The 19,984-nt window shown below is 43.7% G+C and overlaps 1 protein-coding gene across 1 annotated transcript; it reads right to left on the reverse strand.

The window, feature by feature from the left end:
• Window positions 1-897: 897 nt before the first annotated feature.
• CWC25 (CWC25 spliceosome associated protein homolog) lies at window positions 898-16,299 on the reverse strand. The gene is made up of 10 exons (XM_084615721.1): window positions 16,174-16,299; window positions 14,592-14,764; window positions 13,620-13,856; window positions 11,987-12,056; window positions 10,947-11,074; window positions 10,241-10,304; window positions 8,985-9,181; window positions 5,114-5,209; window positions 4,183-4,344; window positions 898-2,654 (listed from the first exon to the last, which is right to left on the reverse strand). Exons 1-10 carry the CDS (start codon window positions 16,189-16,191, stop codon window positions 2,540-2,542), a joined length of 1,260 nt encoding a protein of 419 aa, XP_084471847.1. The 5' UTR covers window positions 16,192-16,299; the 3' UTR covers window positions 898-2,539.
• Between the last annotated feature and the right edge of the window lie 3,685 nt (window positions 16,300-19,984).

Here is a 19,984-nt window from a genome sequence, read left to right on the forward strand (position 1 = left end):
ACACTGGCAAGGGGTACTGAGGGCAGGAGTGTAAGGAGGGAGAGCCACTGCCTGGTCCCGGGTTAGGCCCGGACGGGTTCCCCTAGGAAGACCTAAGGATACGTCAGACATGCTGGGCTGACAAGGGAACCGCGAGAACGGGCGAGGTAGAGAAGGGGCGTGGAAAAAATGTCTCCCTCCTCCTCTCGCCCATGATGGTCTCGCCCAATTTGAGTGACGTATTACGTCAGGCCCCGCCCTCCCCGACTGTAGCCAATAAGCAGCGAGGCGCCTGGAATTATGAATGGCCTGCTATCTTATGTCACACACACTCTTAAAGGGCGAGCGAAAGGGGCACAGCTGCACATGGGGGGTGGCGCTTGGCAGCTTCCTCCCGCCTCATCTTCCACGTGCCCCTCCAGGGGTCCCCCTAGCTTCCCCCTCCAAGATCCCCGCGTTGGAAGCGGGAGACCTAGGAGCTGCAACTCTGCTCCCCCTCCAGCCTGCAGAGAGGGGAGCATGTCAGGTTCCCCCAGGGGAAGCTTTCTTCAAATCCAAGTGCAGTATAAAGACAGGGGCCAAAGGGCAAAATACCTGTGGCTTTTCAGAGAGGCAGAGGGTAAGCCCAGTCATAGGAACTACAAGGAGGGAAACATCTGTAGTTTGTTAGCCAGCCCTGACTATTTAATAAGGACAGCTGGTTGGTTTATTTCCTTACCTGAGGATAAGGATTTAAGGTCACTGGCTAGTCATTTAGTGTAAATCTCATTAATGCTTGAGGAGACTGAGAATGTGTTGGTATGGCCTTTTTCAATCACTCTGTGCAATTCTAATTCTTTCTCCCGAATTACAGCTTTTTCTACTAGTGCCTCCTATTGTTTCTGTGACAAAAGTGGTTATGAGCCAAACACACAGCTGTAAAAGAGGCCACACAACATTTAATAGAACCCATTGCTGTAACACAACAAGGATGAAAGATTTGCAGGGGCAATGTACGAGGGCAGGAGTGAGAAATATTGTGTCTTTTAGGTATAATTTTAAAAGTTGCTTAAAGTAAATGGGTTCATTTCTGACTCCCATTTGCACTAATTTTAGAATAACCCAGCAGTAAGTGACTACAGAGCAATAATCATCTGCCAAAGGAAAACATTTTATAGAGCGTGGTCAATTCAAAGAGAGTATTTAAATCAGCTTTGCAAAACTGTCATGAAAATTTGCTCTCTCAGATACAAAGTATATTTGCCTGACCTCACAGAATCATAGAAGGTTAGGGTTGGAAGGGACCTCAGGAGGTCATCTAGTCCAACCCCCTGCTTGAAGCAGGACCAAGCCCCAATTTTTGCCCCAGATCCCTAAAATGGCCCCCTCAAGGATTGAACTCACAACCCTGGGTTTAGCAGGCCAATGGTCCAACTACTGAGCTATCCCTCCCCCCCACCTCTCATAAAATGTAGAAAAACCCTAATTAAATGTCTCACATTGCTACCCTCAGCCTCCAAATAATGCCCCTTCCACCCATGAACACACAATTGTGTCACTCAGCATTGCAAAGGTTTTTGCCTGCTTATCAGAACAACAGTTTTATTTGTGGATGTAAAATACTCATTTTCAACATAATGGGGGAAGGGACATTTTTATGATGGTTTTCCATGGCTGCTGTAACCTACTGCACTAATTGCTAATTGGCCCCAACTCATGAATTGACAATGCTCTCTGCAATTAGAATCTGACTCATTTCCAGAAAAGAGGGTTAGGAACAAGAAAAAGCCTAGTCAGATATACACACCTGTACCTATGCCCATTACTCTGCATATATGTACAAAATCCCAGAGAAATATTTTATTCTATTACCTGCATCTTGTTTGAGTTTTGCTTCAGTTTATTTTTCCTTTCACTCAAGTCTCCGCCTTGCTGACACGTCATTCAAACCTGTGAGCAATTCGGCACATTTCTACAGATATTTCACAGATTAGTTTGGCTGAAACTAACTCCATACACCCTCCTTGCCTATTCCCAAACTGGTGATACTGAATACTAATCAAGCTAAGTCTGTCTCTGGTGTCACTTCACAGAAGTTAGCAGAGTAACTCCACAGGTGAATTTGTTCCCAAGGCCAATTCTACACTATTGATAAAATAGATGCTTTCTCAGGCATCGAAAGAGGTCAACTTGCCCAATTAGTCTAGTAATTAGTTACCAGAAATTTGTGTCTGATAACAGTATTAAAAATGGATGCTGGTTTAGGTAGACAACAGGAAGCAGGATCTGGCAAAATGTTAAAAATAGAATATAAGGGTGGAAGGTGTCTCCAGCAAACAGCTTGGTGCAATTTAATACTCTGGGTACAAATGTATTCACAAAGCTAGAAGGCCAAGGAACTCTGTGCTGATATAGAGAAGGCCAGCTCCCTTTCACAGAGTAAGTATCATTGCAGAAGTCTGTGTAGGTTGTTGGAGGATCCCTCTGTGCATGGGGCAGCTACCCTCTGAGAAGAAGTGTCCTGTGAACTGTTCTGAAAAAGCCCTAGTGAGCCAGCATATCAGCAGGAGGACAGCAAGTTTCATCTCTGCATAAAGTGTTTTTCCAGGGCAGCTGGCGTTCTCTGGATGGAGTGGATGTTGCGTTTGACCCGATCTTCTACAGAGGAAGTGGACGCACTCTCCAGTTTTATGTGGCTGCAGAAGAATTGAATGAGAAAGTAAGTCGGATCATCCTTCTAAATTTTACTCTTTCCAGTAAAGCTTCATTGTTCCTGGACTCTCATGCATGAGCTAGAACAGGAAACAGACTGCTGCTTCCTAATGCAGTCTACACTGGAACATTTGAATGACTATAGTTTAGCTTGTCACGGACTAAGCACCATATATGCAGGACGAACAGGAGGACGTGTGGCACCTTAGAGACGAACCAATTTATCTGAGCATGAGCTTTCGTGAGCTACAGCTCACTTCCTCGGATGCATGCCGTGGAAACTGCAGGGTCAGCGTTGCTCTGTATCGATTTTTAAGAGGTTCCCAATTACTCCTCAACCTTCCAAACAGAACTGTTAATTACCAATGTGTCTGTCACGGGAGATTTGGCTGCTTTCTGAGAAGCATACAAGAGGGAAAAGCAATCTGTCCCCAAACCAGGGCAGTGCTCCTCTGGGAACTCAAATGCTACCGCTCATGCTGCAAATTGCGATGTTAGCTCCAGACAAGAAGGGATAATTGTGAGCCCTGACGAACTACCTTTAAGACTCAAGCCACATTATTAAACAATATCCTAGGCTCCTCCCGTGCCCTCAAGTAACACGCAAAATTTGTCAACTTGTCTGCTCTGAGAGCAGGAGGGAGGAATCCACCCTCCTCCTTTGGATTCTGCCCAGGAGGATTGTCTGTGGTGACTTTAAGCTACTTTGCACCTTCCCAGTTCTGGGCTGCAACAGCCTCCAGCATAATTCAGACAGTTCATGGGGGCTCCCTGGGCTACAGCACTGTGTACTGTAGCCCTGCCTCATATACCACTCCTGCCACACCCCCTATGCCCAGGTCTGTGAGCGGGTCCTCAGAAAACACCTATACAGCTGTCTTCCTCAGATTCCACACTGAGAGAATCCTTCCCCAGCCACTTTACAATGCTCCAACTCTTACCCAGCATAAAGAGCCTAGAGTAGGGGGGGGAGATGATGACACCTCACCCCTTGTGTTCACAGATGCCTCTCTCTCATAACACCCCTTACCCTGCACGGTCTGTTATTTCTAGTTAGGGCCCAATCACACAAGCCCTCTGCACATAGACTCCCACAGGAAGTCTGTGTACAGGGAATTTGTGGGATCAGGCCTTGATATTGCACGTTCTGAGAACAAGGAATTATTCTTTATCCGCTTGTAAAACACATGCGGTTCTATAGTGCTCCACAAATAACTTGCACTGAATGACTAGGCAGCCACTGAAGTCTTGCTCACTTTTTTTTTTTTTTTTTTTAGAGAATTAGGTTAAAAAAAACATTTAAACTTCCTTAGTTCTACCGTACAACATGGAATCAGACAGCAGAGATGGAGAAGCTCCATCAGGTTCTACCTCATCCCATCCTGCAGCCAGTGCAGGATTATTCTCTACAGTGTTTTTGTCGAGTCTAGTTTTAAATGTCTCACCCATTCCCTTGGGGGACTATTCCCTGCGTTTAACTCATCTAGAGGGGTGGGCTGGTGAGACACTCACTGTAGGAATTTCCCATCTCGGGAGCGGAGTTTCTCCAGTTCTTGTTCCCGTTCCTCCTCCTTTCGGTGTTTCCTGACATTGTTTGCTCTCTCCTCTTCCCGCCACTTGGCGTTTTCCAACATTTCCTGACGCTTACGCTCTAGCTCCTCGGCGGAGATCTTTCTGTTGAGAGGCAGAAATAGCGCTGTTCATTATGATCGCTTGCTTCTCCCATCTCCATCTAATGCAGAAGTTATTCATAGCAAGGGACACAATCCACTACATTATTGAACACAGCAATCCCATAGGAGATCTTCCTTGTTTGCTGAGGCTCTGAAGTATGAACATACTTAAGAAGGCCCCTCATTCCTTATAAGACAGAAATGGACAACATCGCCACCCATCTCCTGGATGTTTTCCATAACAGCTGTTTGAGCCTCAAGTTCTTGACAGTTGACACAGCTTTCTTTTGGGCCTTGATTCAGCAAGGTGCTTAAGCACATACTTAAGTGGAATGTCTTTTGATCTTTACTATTTTCCTTCCCTCCATGGCCCAATGAATCCAAGACTTTTTTGTTTTTTAAACTGATTGGTAAGAGGACACCAACAAGGGCATCACGTTAGCCTGATGGCCTTGATATAGAAGGCTTCTAGCTACCAGTCTGTGGGATAAAACGACAACTTCACATTCGCCCCCGCAGGCTGGTACATGGCAGCTGAACAACTGGTAGCCAGGAAGAGAACATGCATCACAGTGGGAAGCAGTACGAGATGGTAAAATACAACACACTCGTAAATACCAAACACGGTTTGGACTGTTCACCTGACCTGCTGTTGTCCAGTCCATTCTAGTTAATATAATTATGTTTTTGCATTACTCACGGCCTATTATTTTAGGATCAGCATGGGCAGCTTCCTTATGAAGGTGCCAGATGTGCAACACTTTGCCTACCTAGTATACCCTGAAGCATGCTGTCGTCGGTATCCTTTTTTAGGGGAAGGGCTCCTAGCCCTTTCTTTTTCTTTCCTGTCCACCCTGGTGCTGTACCTGTAACCCAGGAAAGAATTTTTAACAACACATGCACATAATATCAAGTTTCAGAGTAACAGCCATGTTAGTCTGTGTTCGCAAAAAGAAAAGGAGGACTTGTGGCACCTTAGAGACTAACCCATTTATTTGAGCATAAGCTTTCATGAGCTACAGCTCACTTCATCGGATGCATACTGTGCAAAGTACAGAAGATCTTTTTATACACACAAACCATGGAAAAAATGGGTTTTTACCACTACAAAAGGTTTTCTCTCCCCCCACCCCACTCTCCTGCTGGTAATAGCTTATCTAAAGTGATCACTCTCCTTACAATGTGTATGATAATCAAGTTGGGCCATTTTCAGCACAAATCCAGGGTTTAACAAGAACATCTTGGGGACGGGGGGTAGTAAAAAACAAGGGGAAATAGGTTACCTTGCATAATGACTTAGCCACTCCCAGTTTCTATTCAAGCCTAAGTAATTGTATCCAATTTGCAAATGAATTCCAATTCAACAATCTCTCGCTGGAGTCTGGTTTTGAAGTTTTTCTGTTGTAATATCTCAACTTTCATGTCTGTAATTGCGTGACCAGAGAGATTGAAGTGTTCTCCAACTGGTTTATGAATGTTATAATTCTTGACATCTGATTTGTGTCCATTTATTCTTTTACGTAGAGACTGTCCAGTTTGACCAATGTACATGGCAGAGGGGCATTGCTGGCACATGATGGCATATATCACATTGGTGGATGTGCAGGTGAACGAGCCTCTGATAGTGTGGCTGATGTTATTAGGCCCTATGATGGTGTCCCCTGAATAGATATGTGGGCACAGTTGGCAACGGGCTTTGTTGCAAGGATAGGTTCCTGGGTTAGTGGTTCTGTTGTGTGGTATGTGGTTGCTGGTGAGTATTGCTTCAGGTTGGGGGACTGTCTGTAGGCAAGGACTGGCCTGTCTCCCAAGATTTGTGAGAGTGTTGGGTCATCCTTCAGGATAGGTTGTAGATCCTTAATAATGCGTTGGAGGGGTTTTAGTTGGGGGCTGAAGGTGACGGCTAGTGGTATTCTGTTATTTTCTTTGTTAGGCCTGTCCTGTAGTAGGTGACTTCTGGGAACTCTTCTGGCTCTATCAATCTGTTTCTTCACTTCCGCAGGTGGGTATTGTAGTTGTAAGAATGCTTGATAGAGATCTTGTAGGTGTTTGTCTCTGTCTGAGGGGTTGGAGCAAATGCGGTTGTATCGCAGAGCTTGGCTGTAGACAATGGATTGTGTGGTGTGGTCAGGGTGAAAGCTGGAGGCATGTAGGTAGGAATAGCGGTCAGTAGGTTTCCGGTATAGGGTGGTGTTTATGTGACCATAGTTCATTAGCACTGTAGTGTCCAGGAAGTGGATCTCTTGTGTGGATTGGACCAGGCTGAGGTTGATGGTGGGATGGAAATTGTTGAAATCCATGGTGGAATTCCTCAAGAGCTTCTTTTCCATGGGTCCAGATGATGTCATCAATATAACGCAAGTAGAGTAGGGGTGTTAGGGGATGAGAGCTGAGGAAGCGTTGTTCTAAGTCAGCCATAAAAATGTTGGCATACTGTGGGGCCATGTGGGTACCCATAGCAGTGCTGCTGATTTCAAGGTATACATTGTCCCCAAATGTAAAATAGTTATGGGTAAGGACAAAGTCACAAAGTTCAGCCACCAGGTTAGCCGTGACATTATCGGGGATAGTGTTCTTGACGGCTTGTAGTCCATCTTTCTGTGGAATGTTGGTGTAGAGGGCTTCTACATCCATAGTGGCCAGGATGGTGTTATCAGGAAGATCACCAATGGATTGTAGTTTCCTCAGGAAGTCAGTGGTGTCTCGAAGGTAGCTGGGAGTGCTGGTAGTGTAGGGCCTGAGGAGGGAGTCAACATAGCCAGACAATCCTGCTGTCAGGGTGCCAATGCCTAAGATGATGGGGCTTGAATAGAGACTGGGAGTGGCTAAGTCATTATGCAAGGTAACCTATTTCCCCTTGTTTTTTCCTACCCCCCCACCCCGACATTCTTGTTAAACCCTGGATTTGTGCTGGAAATGGCCCAACTTGATTATCATACACATTGTAAGGAGAGTGATCACTTTAGTTAAGCTATTACCAGCAGGAGAGTGGGGTGGGGGGAGAGAGAACCTTTTGTAGTGGTAAACACCCATTTTTTCATGGTTTGCGTGTATAAAAAGATCTTCTGTACTTTCCACAGTATGCATCCGATGAAGTGAGCTGTAGCTCACGAAAGCTTATGCTCAAATAAATTGGTTAGTCTATAAGGTGCCACAAGTACTCCTTTGATTTTTACATAATATCCACATACCTCTAGTCCTTTTCTGTAGCAACCAGATATCTAACAGACCACAAGGACTATCGCTGGCGTTTTGAAATAAGAGCTCTCCTATAGTTCCAGGTACATTATCTGTCACCTTCAGCAGAATGGATGTTCATTTTAAAAATTAATTTTTAGACTTACTTTATTTTCATGGTTTTTTTCTTATAGTTTTATTTTTACCCAACGTAAGTTTTTGCACCGTCAGGGAATAACTAGTATCCAAGGTTTATCAACACTTCATGACTGTGGAAGTAAAGATTCATAACAATAATTGCTTCATATATCATTTTTCAGAGCATCTCGCCATACCAAATACTTTGTTAAAGCCACTGACATCATATTAACCCTCAAAACATATTTTAAAAGGACACTATCCACTTCAAAAAAAAAAAATCACACACTGCCTGAATTTTATTTTATTATTTTTAAAACAAAGAGCCCCTAAAATGACTAAAACGGAAAGAGATTCAAGAGGGGAAAAAAGTTCCTCCGGTTGCTTATTTTGTGCATTTGGCTGCACTTTGAGTAAACTTGCTTTCACTGGTTCCCCAAATAGTTGCTCTCCCCTTTTGCTTGTTTGTATGGGTCATTTTTATTCACAGCAACAGGAGGGGGAAAAAAAACTTTTTAAAAGAATACAAAAAAAGTGAGAGTGGCAAGGAGACTGGGGGCTGAAACTATTTTGTAAAAAACAGACGAGATTCTAAATTGTCAATGTCCCTTTAACAATCTATTTTAGGGTTTTCTACGGTCACCCATCATCTTCGTATCTGAGACCCTTCCATGTAACACTGATAGCAAGAGCAAAGTCCTTAGTGGATTTCATGGAGTCTCTGGCAGTTCTCCCTTTATGGGGTCACAACTCTGCTTGGATTCAGGATTTTGATTAAGATTTTATTAAGCTTCCTTTTTGTGGGGAAGGGGTTAATAGGTGTTTAGAAGTAGAAGGGAGTGTCAGTGTTGTGAGAATATTTGGAAAAACTTTCCACCATAAGAATGATTAAATTTAAACAACTTTTCTCTGTAAACTTTAATTCAGGATGAATCTCACCCTACCCTGTCTCCCCTTGTTCATTTCTGAGATAAAGAGATAATTCAAGGATTACAATTTATTTACTAAATCTAATTAAATCCTTCCCAAGCCCTGTTTGTGGTTTGGGAGATCTCTACAACAGCGACAAAGGCAGCCCCTTGAACAGATGATACAAAGCCAGGCATCTGTCATTCCACCAGCTTTAATTTCAAGTCATTGGGATAAAGTCACGTGAGAAATTAAAGCTGCAGAAACGTTAGGAAAGAGAGTTACAAGTAGGCTGATGAGGTAATAGGAGAAATTTTGCTGCTGAGCATTCAACTTACTTCTGAGAATTCCCCCCGGGAGAGAAGCCATGCCTGCCCTTTATTTTAATCTGTTTCCAAGTGAAGATTTCACACTCACTGTTCACCATGCCTAGGCGGAGATCTTGACCTCCTGTGCTCAGACTCTTCCTCCCCTGTACTCTTCTTGCCAGTGCCTCTCTTAGGAGACCCAGACTGGCTCCTTGACCTAGCGCGGTCTCGGTGTTTGTGAGTGGCTCTTTCCTGGCCAGCAGCTGGAGAGCGCCGAGGCCTGTGATTGTGGTCAGGGTCTCTACTCTGGAATTAGGAAGAGAACATCCTTCAACAGAGAGCAATTAAAAGCACAAGGCTCATGGGAGCCCCGGCATGGTGCTGGTGAGGCAGAAAGAACTAGGCTAGGCAAAGTGCATGCATGTATGGGACAGAGGCAAAAGGCATCATCTACAACTCCATCCATTCACAAGAAGGTCTCTCTGTACATGAAGTTGATGATGAAGTGGGTTTTAGTCCACAAAAGCTTATGACCAAATAAATTTTTTAGTCTCTAAGGTGCCACAAGGACTCCTTGTTGTTTCTTCTCTGTCCACAGTCTACTGCAGAGGTTTTAGACATATTAAACATATATTTCTATAGGGCCTTGAATCCCAAAGCACTTACTGCTACACACATAGAGCACCAAAAATACAGCCACTTCTGGTGTGGCATGCAGCAGCTAACCAGAACAGCAAGGGGACAAGAAAATTTGGCCAAAAAAAAAAAAAGAACCAGGGCAAATCCTTGCTCTTATGAAAAACCCCACTAGATCTTTAGCAGCCACACAGGGCACACAAGAACTTGGTTTTTAAGGCCTTTTCTGGAGGACAAGGGGTGAAATCCTGGATCCAGTGAAGTCAATGGGAGTTTTATCCTCGTCTTCAATGGAGCCACTCTATCACCCCAGGTGCTTAAATAGCATGGTATAAAGTCAGACAAACATATGACCCTGGCACAGTAAACTGAATGGAATTGGTCTTATCCACCTGGGAAGGCAGGGTGCTGGAACAACTTGTACAGTGGGGGGGCTGAGAGCCATTGAACCAAAACTGCAAACCCTATATATGACAGAAACCACTTCAAGTCAGGGGGTGGGACAGTACCCCCAGCACTCCTAGTTCCATCACCTATGTTGGAAGGACAAAATCATTGATGGGACTTGAATCTCTGGTCCCAGTGGGAGCTTACCCACAAAACCACCTCATTTCTCACAGTCCTCTTCCAGAGCCTAAAACCACTATGTAATCTCTAGAGCCACGCTTTCCCAACAGCTACATGGGCACACTCTACAGACAGTAAATTGTGAGAAGCACATGTGCCTACCTGTAAGCCATACCCTGGGACTTTGGGATGAAAAGGTTCCCAAGAACTATCCATCTTCTTGGATCTAAAGGGAAAAATTAAAGTACAGTCTTTGGAGTGGAAAAACTTAATACAATCTCTCTTTCTATCCACTGCACCCATGAAATCTTTCAGAGTTTATTCAAAAGTCGAACATGACAGTTCGACATGGAGTGTGTATTCCCAATTTGTTTTTCCCCTACAGGAAATATAAAAAATAATAAAATGTAGTCCCCCTCCATGATACTGGCTGTTCATGTATCATCCCACCAAATCACCATATTATAACTAAAAATAACACAGTACCACAACATGATCCGAGTGGTTTACAAAAGCAGAATAGGACATTCTTAAATTATAAGCTTTTTGGGACAGGGAAAGAGAAGGTAAATGAAAAGCACAGGAAATGAGACAACAGGCCAGGGATGGGAGGGTCAGTTGTGCAGAGACTGATGAAAAATATCGGATTCATAAAAATCAGGTTTAAAAAGGAATTTGAAGGGGGGGGGCTGACAGATGAGAAGGAAATCATTCCAAGTATAGGGGCCACATGAGAGCCCTGAAGCAGGGAACAAGAGAGCTTGAATGGAGTAATAAAACAAGAGGACTGGAAAAGTATAGGAAGTGAGAGCAGAGATGTAGGCGGTGGCAAAATTGGGCAGGGCCAGGCTAAGGCCCCCAAATGTACCTCGCTCGGCTCTGCTCATCATCGCTGCTGATGCTTTCGCTACTAGAACTTTGATGTCTGCGTTTCTTGTGCTTCTTTTTCTTCTCCTTCTTCTTCTTCTTTTCCTTTCTTTCCAAGCTGCTCTGCAACTATAATGCCAAAAACCAAATTCGGTACTGATCATTGCTGCTCACACGCGTGTTAGACAGCCACCGTCATGGGAGGCTGCACAAAGATTAGATTCTGTATGGAAAGAATCTCAGGCCAACACACACTTTGCAAAATCTCTTCTGAAGGGACAAGGGACTCTTATTATAGAGCCCACCTGAGTCCTTCTCACTGTCTATGTGACTTAGTATAGCTGATCTGTGACAAGAGAATTGAGAATTAAAATAATTTGTTACAATAATGTAACAAATAAGTGAAAAGGGAAAGATAACATGGCTCAGGGATTGTTGGGTTTTTTTTTTTTAAACAATTGCTGAGAAACTTTCTATATGAAAGAGCTTATTTTGTTCTTACCCAAAAGTAGGCAGGGAATAGAAAAATTCCTCTCTCTAAAGCAGTGGTTCTCAACCAGGGGAATGTTTACCCCCAGGGGGTACGCAGAGGTCTTCTGGGGGTACATCAACTCAGTTAGATATTTTCCTAGTTTTACAACAGGCTACATAAAAAGTACTAGCGAAGTCAGTATAAACTAAAATTTCATACAGTGACTTGTTTATACTGCTCTATAGACTATACAGTGAAATGTAAAGTACAATATTTATATTCCGATTGATTTATTTTATAATTATATGGTAAAAATGAGAGAGGCAGCAATTTTTCAGTAATAGTGTGGCTCTGACACTTGTATTTTTATATCTGATTTTGTAAGCAAGTAGTTTTTAAGTGAGGTGAAACTTGGGGGTACACAAGACAAATCAGACACCTTAAAGGGGTACAGTAGTCTGGAAAGATTGAGAGCCACTACTCTAAAGTGTGTTTCTTCTGGACCCCAATTCTGCTCTCACTCAATTCAATGCAAATTCTGCTTCTGATTTCTGTTAAAGAATACATACCAGTTCTTTGATTTTCTTCATTTTTACAGGATTATTCAAAACTTCTCTTTTTTTCTCTTCCTCTCTTTTCCTAACGAAAATAAGTGACACTGGGGTTTTCGAACAACATTAATAACATCAAAGATGAAATATTAATTCAAAGCACAAATCAAGGCCTGATTCTGTAATCGTTTATGCACGTACTTAACTTTAGTACCAGGAGTTGTCTCATCGAAATCAATGGGGCTATTCAAGGCAGCAAAGTTAAGCACGTGTGTAGTGGCTGGACTGGGGCTTAAGCAGACTTTGTAAGTGTGACCATACAGATCCAACTGTAGGATCGGGGCCTTTGGGTTTTTTTTTGTTTTTTTTTCCCCCAACTTGAAATGCTGAATAGCAAGGTCAATCAAGAAACTGTTTTATATCCCTGTGTAGATTGACTCCACGGTTCCATCAAGTCCTGTCTTAGGAACTGACTTGTCCCAATGCCATCCATCCTGGCTGAGGCACTGGTGAATGTCTGATATCTCAGCCAAGAGCAATATATATGTAATACAACCAGACAATTGCAAAGCCTTGCCCAGGGGAAGTAAAATTCTTTCTAGAGTCACAGAGCAATCGGTTTACAATCTGCAGCATGAGACACAGCACTCCTTTGCACGCATAACTATGATTGTTGGTCACAAAATTATCCAGTCTCTTTCAAAATCCAGCTGCAGGATTTAATTCTATGCAACTCTGATACAATCATTTATACCAGAGCTAGATGCAAAATTACAGCCTTGTAGAAAATGCAGCCTCTGTTTCCTACTGATGCATTTAGAATTTACACCTTCTTACTGGAGGGCATCAACTGCTTAAAATCCCACACAGATTGAGCTACAGCATGGGCAGCAGGATGCATCTTGGGCCCCCATCCTGCAAACACCTCAGGCCACGAGTAACTGTCTGGATGTGGGTGGTCTCACAGACCTCAATGGGACCATTCAGACATGCAAAGTTACTCACATGCTTAAGTGATCTAGCCCTTATCCTGGAAAGCAAATGAGTGCTTAGTATTCACAAGTTTGAAATTAAAAAAAACCACACAAGAGAAGCTTGGAAAGGGGACACACACACACACACACCCCACCACAAATGTATGTTCAGAGCTAGATTATTAATAGTGTAACATTTAGGAAATAAAGAACTAAAAAGATCTCTAGACAATCTTCAGTTTTTGGAAAAACCTTAAGTCAAATTGTACCTTGCTCAAATCCTCTTGCTTAACAGAACACAGCAAGAACAGAAAAAAAAAGACTCCAAGCACAGCATGCAACATCTCTGAGAGTCAGCAGAAAAATCTAAACCATTGCAAGCCAATCAAATCAAACATTAGTATTACAGATGTGCTTTGCAGTCTCAACCAGGTCCCTATTGTACTGTACAAATTTATAGTAAATGACAGTCTCTGCCCCAAATAGCTTTGAATCTGAAAGACAAGACACAACAGGTGGATACAGGAAACAAGTGGACAGGGGACATATGGGGTGACAAACAGACTATGAGTCTTAAAACAGACGAGCTATGTGCCGTTCTTGGCCAATCGTCAAGCAATGATCACAACTCCCTACCTGCCTAGGTTAATTGTCCCGGTCAATATCACATTTAGTACCTTATCATGAAAAGTGGATCCTCCCGGATTTTGCTTGCCATGTCTAGGACAGAATTGGCACCTGTGGGGGCAAAAATGGAGCCTGGGAGAAGTCCTGTTTCAGTGGAACAACCTGCCTCTTTGTCTTCCATCTTCTCAAAGACGTATTTGTCCACAGGGCGGCCCATCAGATACTCTTCTCTGTTCACCATACCCCCGGGACCCTGGTACATCCAGTCCAACTTCTCTTCTTTTTTCCTATTTCAAGCAAAAACTCCATGTTACTTTGTCTTCCTTCCAAGCAGCTCTAAAGTTTCACTTTTCTCTGCAAAGACGAGCCGAAATGCTTTAGAGTAAGCCAACCTTAAACCCCTCTCTTGGGCACTGCTCCTGCAAAAACCTACGCAGGGGCTGAACTTTACACGTGGCGAATAATCCCATTAATGTCAATAGGGTGGAAATGCACAGGGTGGAAAGTTAAATCCCCATGTATATTTTTTACAGGATTAGGGCCTTAGAACTTAGATGGAAGGGACATATTAGGACTTAGTCTTTTCCATCTCTCTGTCACAGCAGGCTTATTCTCTACACTCCAGTCTTTGTCCATTCTTAAATGACAACCACAGGCAATTCCACAGAGTAACTGATCTCATCGCTCGGAAATTTCTCCCAGTGTGGAATTATATGTCACAGCTCTAAGATACATGGACAGCTCTGTTCTAATCAATACCAGAAGTAATTGTTGGCCCATTATAACAAGCCATCTTCATTTTTTTATGGCACCCACAGTTTATAATGTGACAGCCAGGAGAGTTAATTATTTGGTAGCTGCGACTCAAGTCCTAAGAGAAATGTGTTACTAGAATGTCCCCATTCAGAAATTCCTCCTGGTGACATCAACTACTTCAAGTACAAATGATGCACACAGGATTTTCAAGGGACAAAACCACACACACACACACAGTCTAGCATAAGACTCTGCCTAACTCTTACTTGACTGCTCCCACATCCTCCGCATAGCGCTGCATTTCCTCCCGGGCTCGCTCCTCCCGCAGCTCCCGCTGCAGCTCCTCAATCTTCTTCCGCTCAGCTTCATGTTTCTGCTCTGCCTTCCACACCTTCTCCACATTGCGCAGAGTCTGGGGATGCCAGCTCTTCTTCAGATTCTACAGAGAAGAGGAACCAGTACAAGCAGTTTAGAATGCTAATATCCCAGACCCACAAAACCTCTCCGCGAAATAGGAACACAAGCTTCTCACAAGGGGCGCCAGGGGAATGAATCAAAGGGGCACAGAAGTCATATTTTAACAAATATTTCCTCATCTACTTTCTGAATGCTTTCGATTATTAGTATTAAAGGCAGATTAGTGAGCAAATTTAGGGACTGCTCCTGTATTCCACACACACATTCAAGTCCCCCAGCCTTCAGTGGGAGCTGTAATCATGCAAGAAAAGCAGGTGTAGGTCTTTACCTTGGGGGCGGGGGGCATTTCAATCAGATTGGCCAATAAAAACAGACAAATCAGTTTCATTTTCACCTAAACCAGCGCTTGGAGTGCCTGAGCAGCAACCAAGCCACAGCTTTTAAATCAGCTGAAAAAAAAATCTCAACGTTTTAAACATCAAAGTGTGGCCTTAACTTTGCTTTCTACTTTTGGGGTTTTGTAAAACTACTGTGTTCTTCTGGGGTCCCTTTTCCCCAAGACACTGGTATTTGTTTACCACCTCAATTTAACAAAGGTAGGCTTGGTTTGTGTTTTAGGCCGAGAGTTAGGGAATCATTATTTATTATCTGAATTGTGGTAGCACCTCGGGGTCCCAGCTGTGGACCAGGGCCTCAGAAACACAGAGCAAAAAGCCAGTCCCTGCCCCAAAGAGATTACACTCAAAGAGATTACAAAGCGTCGCAAGCCCTTTCCACTCACTCTTGCCCCCCAGAACCAAATTTGAGCCCCGATCCTGCAAACACGTAGGCGTGTGTTTACGGTTAAATTCAAGCCCCCGGCTCCGGGGCAACTCGCTAGCTTACACTGAAGCCCCTACGCCAACCCTTGGCGAGATGGGGGTGGGTGCTGGGCGGGTTCAAAAGCCCCTTTAATGCCGGCCTGGTGCTCTGGATAGCAAAGCGAGCTGCACAGGTGCTAAGGGCGACTATGAAAAGAGGCCACCGCCATGCAGCTGAGTGTCCCTGAGTTACCCCGGGAATCTCTCCATGGCTTGAGTCCGTACAAACAAACGGCGGGGGGGGGATGCACCATAATGGCAACGGCTATTCAAAATAGACCCCCCACACACAGAAACACGTATACTTCAAAATACAGGACCCCACCCCCACAGAAACACGTGTATTTCAAAATACAGGACCCCCCCCCCACAGAAACACGTGTACTTCAAAATACAATCCCCCCCATCGCAGACAACGCCTCTCCCCCCAGAATTGCCCTGTGGGGGGGCTGAGGACCCCCCCATTTAACCCTCCACCCCAAATCCCCCCAGGCAAACTCTAGGGGGATCCAGGCTCCCAAACCCCGGGGGGCTGCCGGGGGCCAAGCCCCAGGTCTCCGCCCCCCCTCACCAGGTCTCCGCCCCCCATCACGGCGGAGGCTCGAGCTCGCCCCGCTCCCGGGCCCGGCCGCGCGTCAACTCCCGGCGCCGGCTCCTTCCCCGCGGGGCCCCGGCTGATGGCGCCACTTCCGGCGCCCCGGCCCGGCCCGGCCTCAGAAGGAGGGGCGGGGTTTGGGGAGGGGAATGAATGGGAGGGGGCAGGTTTGGGGAGGGGACCCAATGGGGGGGCGCTATGGGCCTGGGAAGTGGGGGGGCAGGGCTTGGGGATGGGGCTATGGGCCTGGGAAGGGGGGGGCAGGTTTGGGGAGGGGAAGGTTGGGGGAGGGGACCCAAGGGGGGCGCTATGGGCCTGGGAAATGGGGGGGCAGGTTGGGGGAGGGGACCCAGTTAGCCAAGATGGTCAGGGATGTAATTCCATGCTCTGGAATTAAACCTCTGACAGCCAGAACCTGGGACTGGATAATGGGATGGATCACTCGATAAATTGCCATGTTCTGTTCATTCCCTCTCAAGCATCCAGTATTTGGCACTATTGGAAGACGGATGCTGGGCTAGACGGACAGGTGATCTGACCCAATATGGCCAGTCTTATGTTCAGTGGTGGAGAATCCATCACAACCCTATGCAACTTGTTCCAATTGTTAATTACTCTCACTATTAAAAATTTGTACCTTATGTCTGGTTTTAGAGTAGCAGCCCTGTTAGTCTGTATTCGCAAAAAGAAAAGGAGGACTTGTGGCACCTTAGAGACTAACCAATTTATTTGAGCATAAGCTTTCGTGAGCTACAGCTCACTTCATCGGATGCATAAAGTGGAAAATTGGTTAGTCTCTAAGGTGCCACAGGTACTCCTTTTCTTTTTACCTTATGTCTAGGTACTACAAATTGTCTCCATTGATTGGAATAAAAGATACCTTAGATGCTGGTTTTCAAAATAAATCTAATAAATCTAACATATTTAAGAAGAAGCTTTTAATAACTTCCAGTTGTTTGTTCCATGTACTCATCAGATTGTAGCATCACAATCTTAAAGAGGCACAGCCCAGAGTTAGAAAGGTGTCTTGTATCTTTACATTCATTTTAAGCATTGCCATTTTGAGCAACTCCTGAACACATTGGAATGGTCAGAAATATAACAGTGTATCTCAACCTGAGACCTAATAAATTCACCTTTCTTTGTATCTGAGACTTCTGCAGAAGATCGGAAAAAGCAGTCTTTGTTCGGGGGGTACCTATGCATTTGAATGAGCGACCTCTTACTCTGAAATTAAATGCCTCACGACTGAACTATACCCTGCTTTGCCAATGGTAGATAGGAATCAGTGATCTTATTTATGGTAATCATCCCTGAACCATTTAAATTTTTATTATTAAATGTATTTATTTGTGCTAACACCCACTTTATGCTGGTTGCTTTCCAAACAGCTCTTCCTCCAAAGAGCTTCCAGTCTAACAACAGATGTCAGGGAAGAGGAATAACAACAGGCAATTCATTTACAAATCACTCAGCTCCAGTATAGGCAGCATGGGAAGGGCAGGCCTTTAAAAGGGGACTTACATTTGGCCGGGATAGCAGACAAGCTCAAAATGGTCTTCCCATTTATAGAGGCAAAAAGAAAAGGAGGACTTGTGGCACCTTAGAGAATAACAAATTTATTTGAGCATAAGCTTTCGTGAGCTACAGCTCACTTCATCGGATGCATGTATAGAGGGTTGCAAGAAAGATGACATGCTTTGGTTCTTTTTAATGAAAGGTGACTTAAGAAGACACGGGTTTTTAGTAAATACAGTGGATGATATCCTAACTCCATTGAAGTCAATTGGAGATTTCAGAGTAGAAGCCGGGTTAGTTTGTATCCGCAAAAAGAACAGGAGTACTTGTGGCACCTTAGAGACTAACAAATTTATTAGAGCATAAGCTTTCATGGGCTACAGCTCACTTCACTGGATGCATAGAATGGAACATATAGTAAGACAGATATATATACACATACAGATAAGTTGGAAGTTACCATACAAACTGTGAGAGGCTAATTAGTTAAGATGAGCTATTATCAGCAGGAGAAAATACCTTTTGTAGTGATAATCAATATGGCCCATTTATACAGTTGACAAGAAGGTGTGAGATTGGAGGTTTGTTATTGGAGATTTGTTATTGACTTCAGTGGAACCAGGATTTCACCCAATATATTTAAGGAGCTATTGTAATAAGTTCCAGCTGATTATTCTATTTGCTTCTATTTTCGTAACCACAAATTATTCTTGAAACCAATTATTCTTAACTAGGCTGTGCATACAAAAATCTTTTTTAGCTCTTAGTCAATAGCATGTTTACTGGCGGGGGTATAGCTCTGGGGTACAGCATTTGACTGAAGATCAAGAGGCTCCCCAGCTCAAATCTGGGTGACCCCCTTCACCAGTTTTTCTTTTGCTGACCCTTCAGAGTTCATCCTTGATGTTCCTCCACCTCACCAAAAATGTATTCTACCAAAAATCAAATGATATGTTACTGAATCCCGCCCAAGCCCCTCTAACATACCTCGTCCCAACCTACATCTTACAGTGAATCTCCTGATGAAGAATGTGAGTAAAACATTTTCAACCATCGGCCCACGTACATCATCTACTGTTCTGGAGCTGTGTATTAATTATTCAATTAATTATTATTACAATAGCACCTAGAGGTTTAAGACCAAGAACATCAGGGCCCCATTGTACCAGTGGCATTTTTAAAACATATTTTTAAGTAGGTGTTTAACTACCCAATGTCAAATTCCTGCAGTTTTCCATTCAGTAGAAATACTGATATTGCCCAGAAATTCATATTTTTGTTGTTTAGTTTGAGTGATTTTAAACAAATAATGGGTCATTTTGATCATGGATACGAACAGGTGTTGAGTATCTTGAGATTAAATTTTGTAACTCTGTGCAAAATGTGAACTTACTAAAACAGTGCTAGTTTACAGACCCATTGTTTTTTGGGTTTTTTTCTTCCAAAAGTAGATAAATAAAAGAGGAGGGATATCTGGATTTGAACCAGGAACCACTTGATCCGCAGTCAGATGCTCTAACCACTGAACTAAAACCCCTTTGTCTATATTATTAATTTGATGGAGATAATTTCATATTAATTAATGGTCATGCTCTGACTCTGAAGCCATATAATTCAGTTCCGCAATATGAAATACACTTTAATTAATGTCCATGTTTCCATTAAGGATTCCCAGATTGTTACTCCACTTTCCACTCATGGCCTATATCTTTGTCACTGGCTGAAACCTAATCAAAGAAAGATCAGTCCACAGTGACTGCAAAAAAAGTAAATATTTAACTAATATGTCTTTGTTTTGATTAAAACTTTAAGAAAAAGGGGGCACCCGGATTTGAACCAGGGACCTCTTGATCTGCAGTCAAATGCTCTACCCCTGAGCTATACCCCCACCTGCTGAAAAGAAAGGTGACAGGTAAGTCTAGTTGCGGATACTGGTTTTGTCACATTGTTATTCACTACTTCTTGTAATAGGTTCGTTATACTCATTATGCCAGTAGCTATTTCTCAGATTCATTCACCTGTAATTATTTCTCATACTGCCCACACAAACTATAATTAGTTTTCATTTTGCATTTAACCCCCCCCCCCCCCCCCAGTCTTACTGCAGTTGGAATTGGGTTCACTTGGGCCAAGGTAATAAAGTTCTAGCTCCAATTCTCTCTGAGTTCTGTTCTGACATAAAAATCTCTCTTCTTTTCAATGGCTTGTGTTTGCTTTCTCATGGCCAGCACACCTTGAAACCACACAAGCCGTATTTAATAAGCTGGCA

Source organism: Lepidochelys olivacea (assembly GCF_965140295.1).
Source record: "Lepidochelys olivacea isolate rLepOli2 genome assembly, chromosome: 27".
In the NCBI taxonomy this organism is placed as follows: Eukaryota; Metazoa; Chordata; order Testudines; family Cheloniidae; genus Lepidochelys; species Lepidochelys olivacea.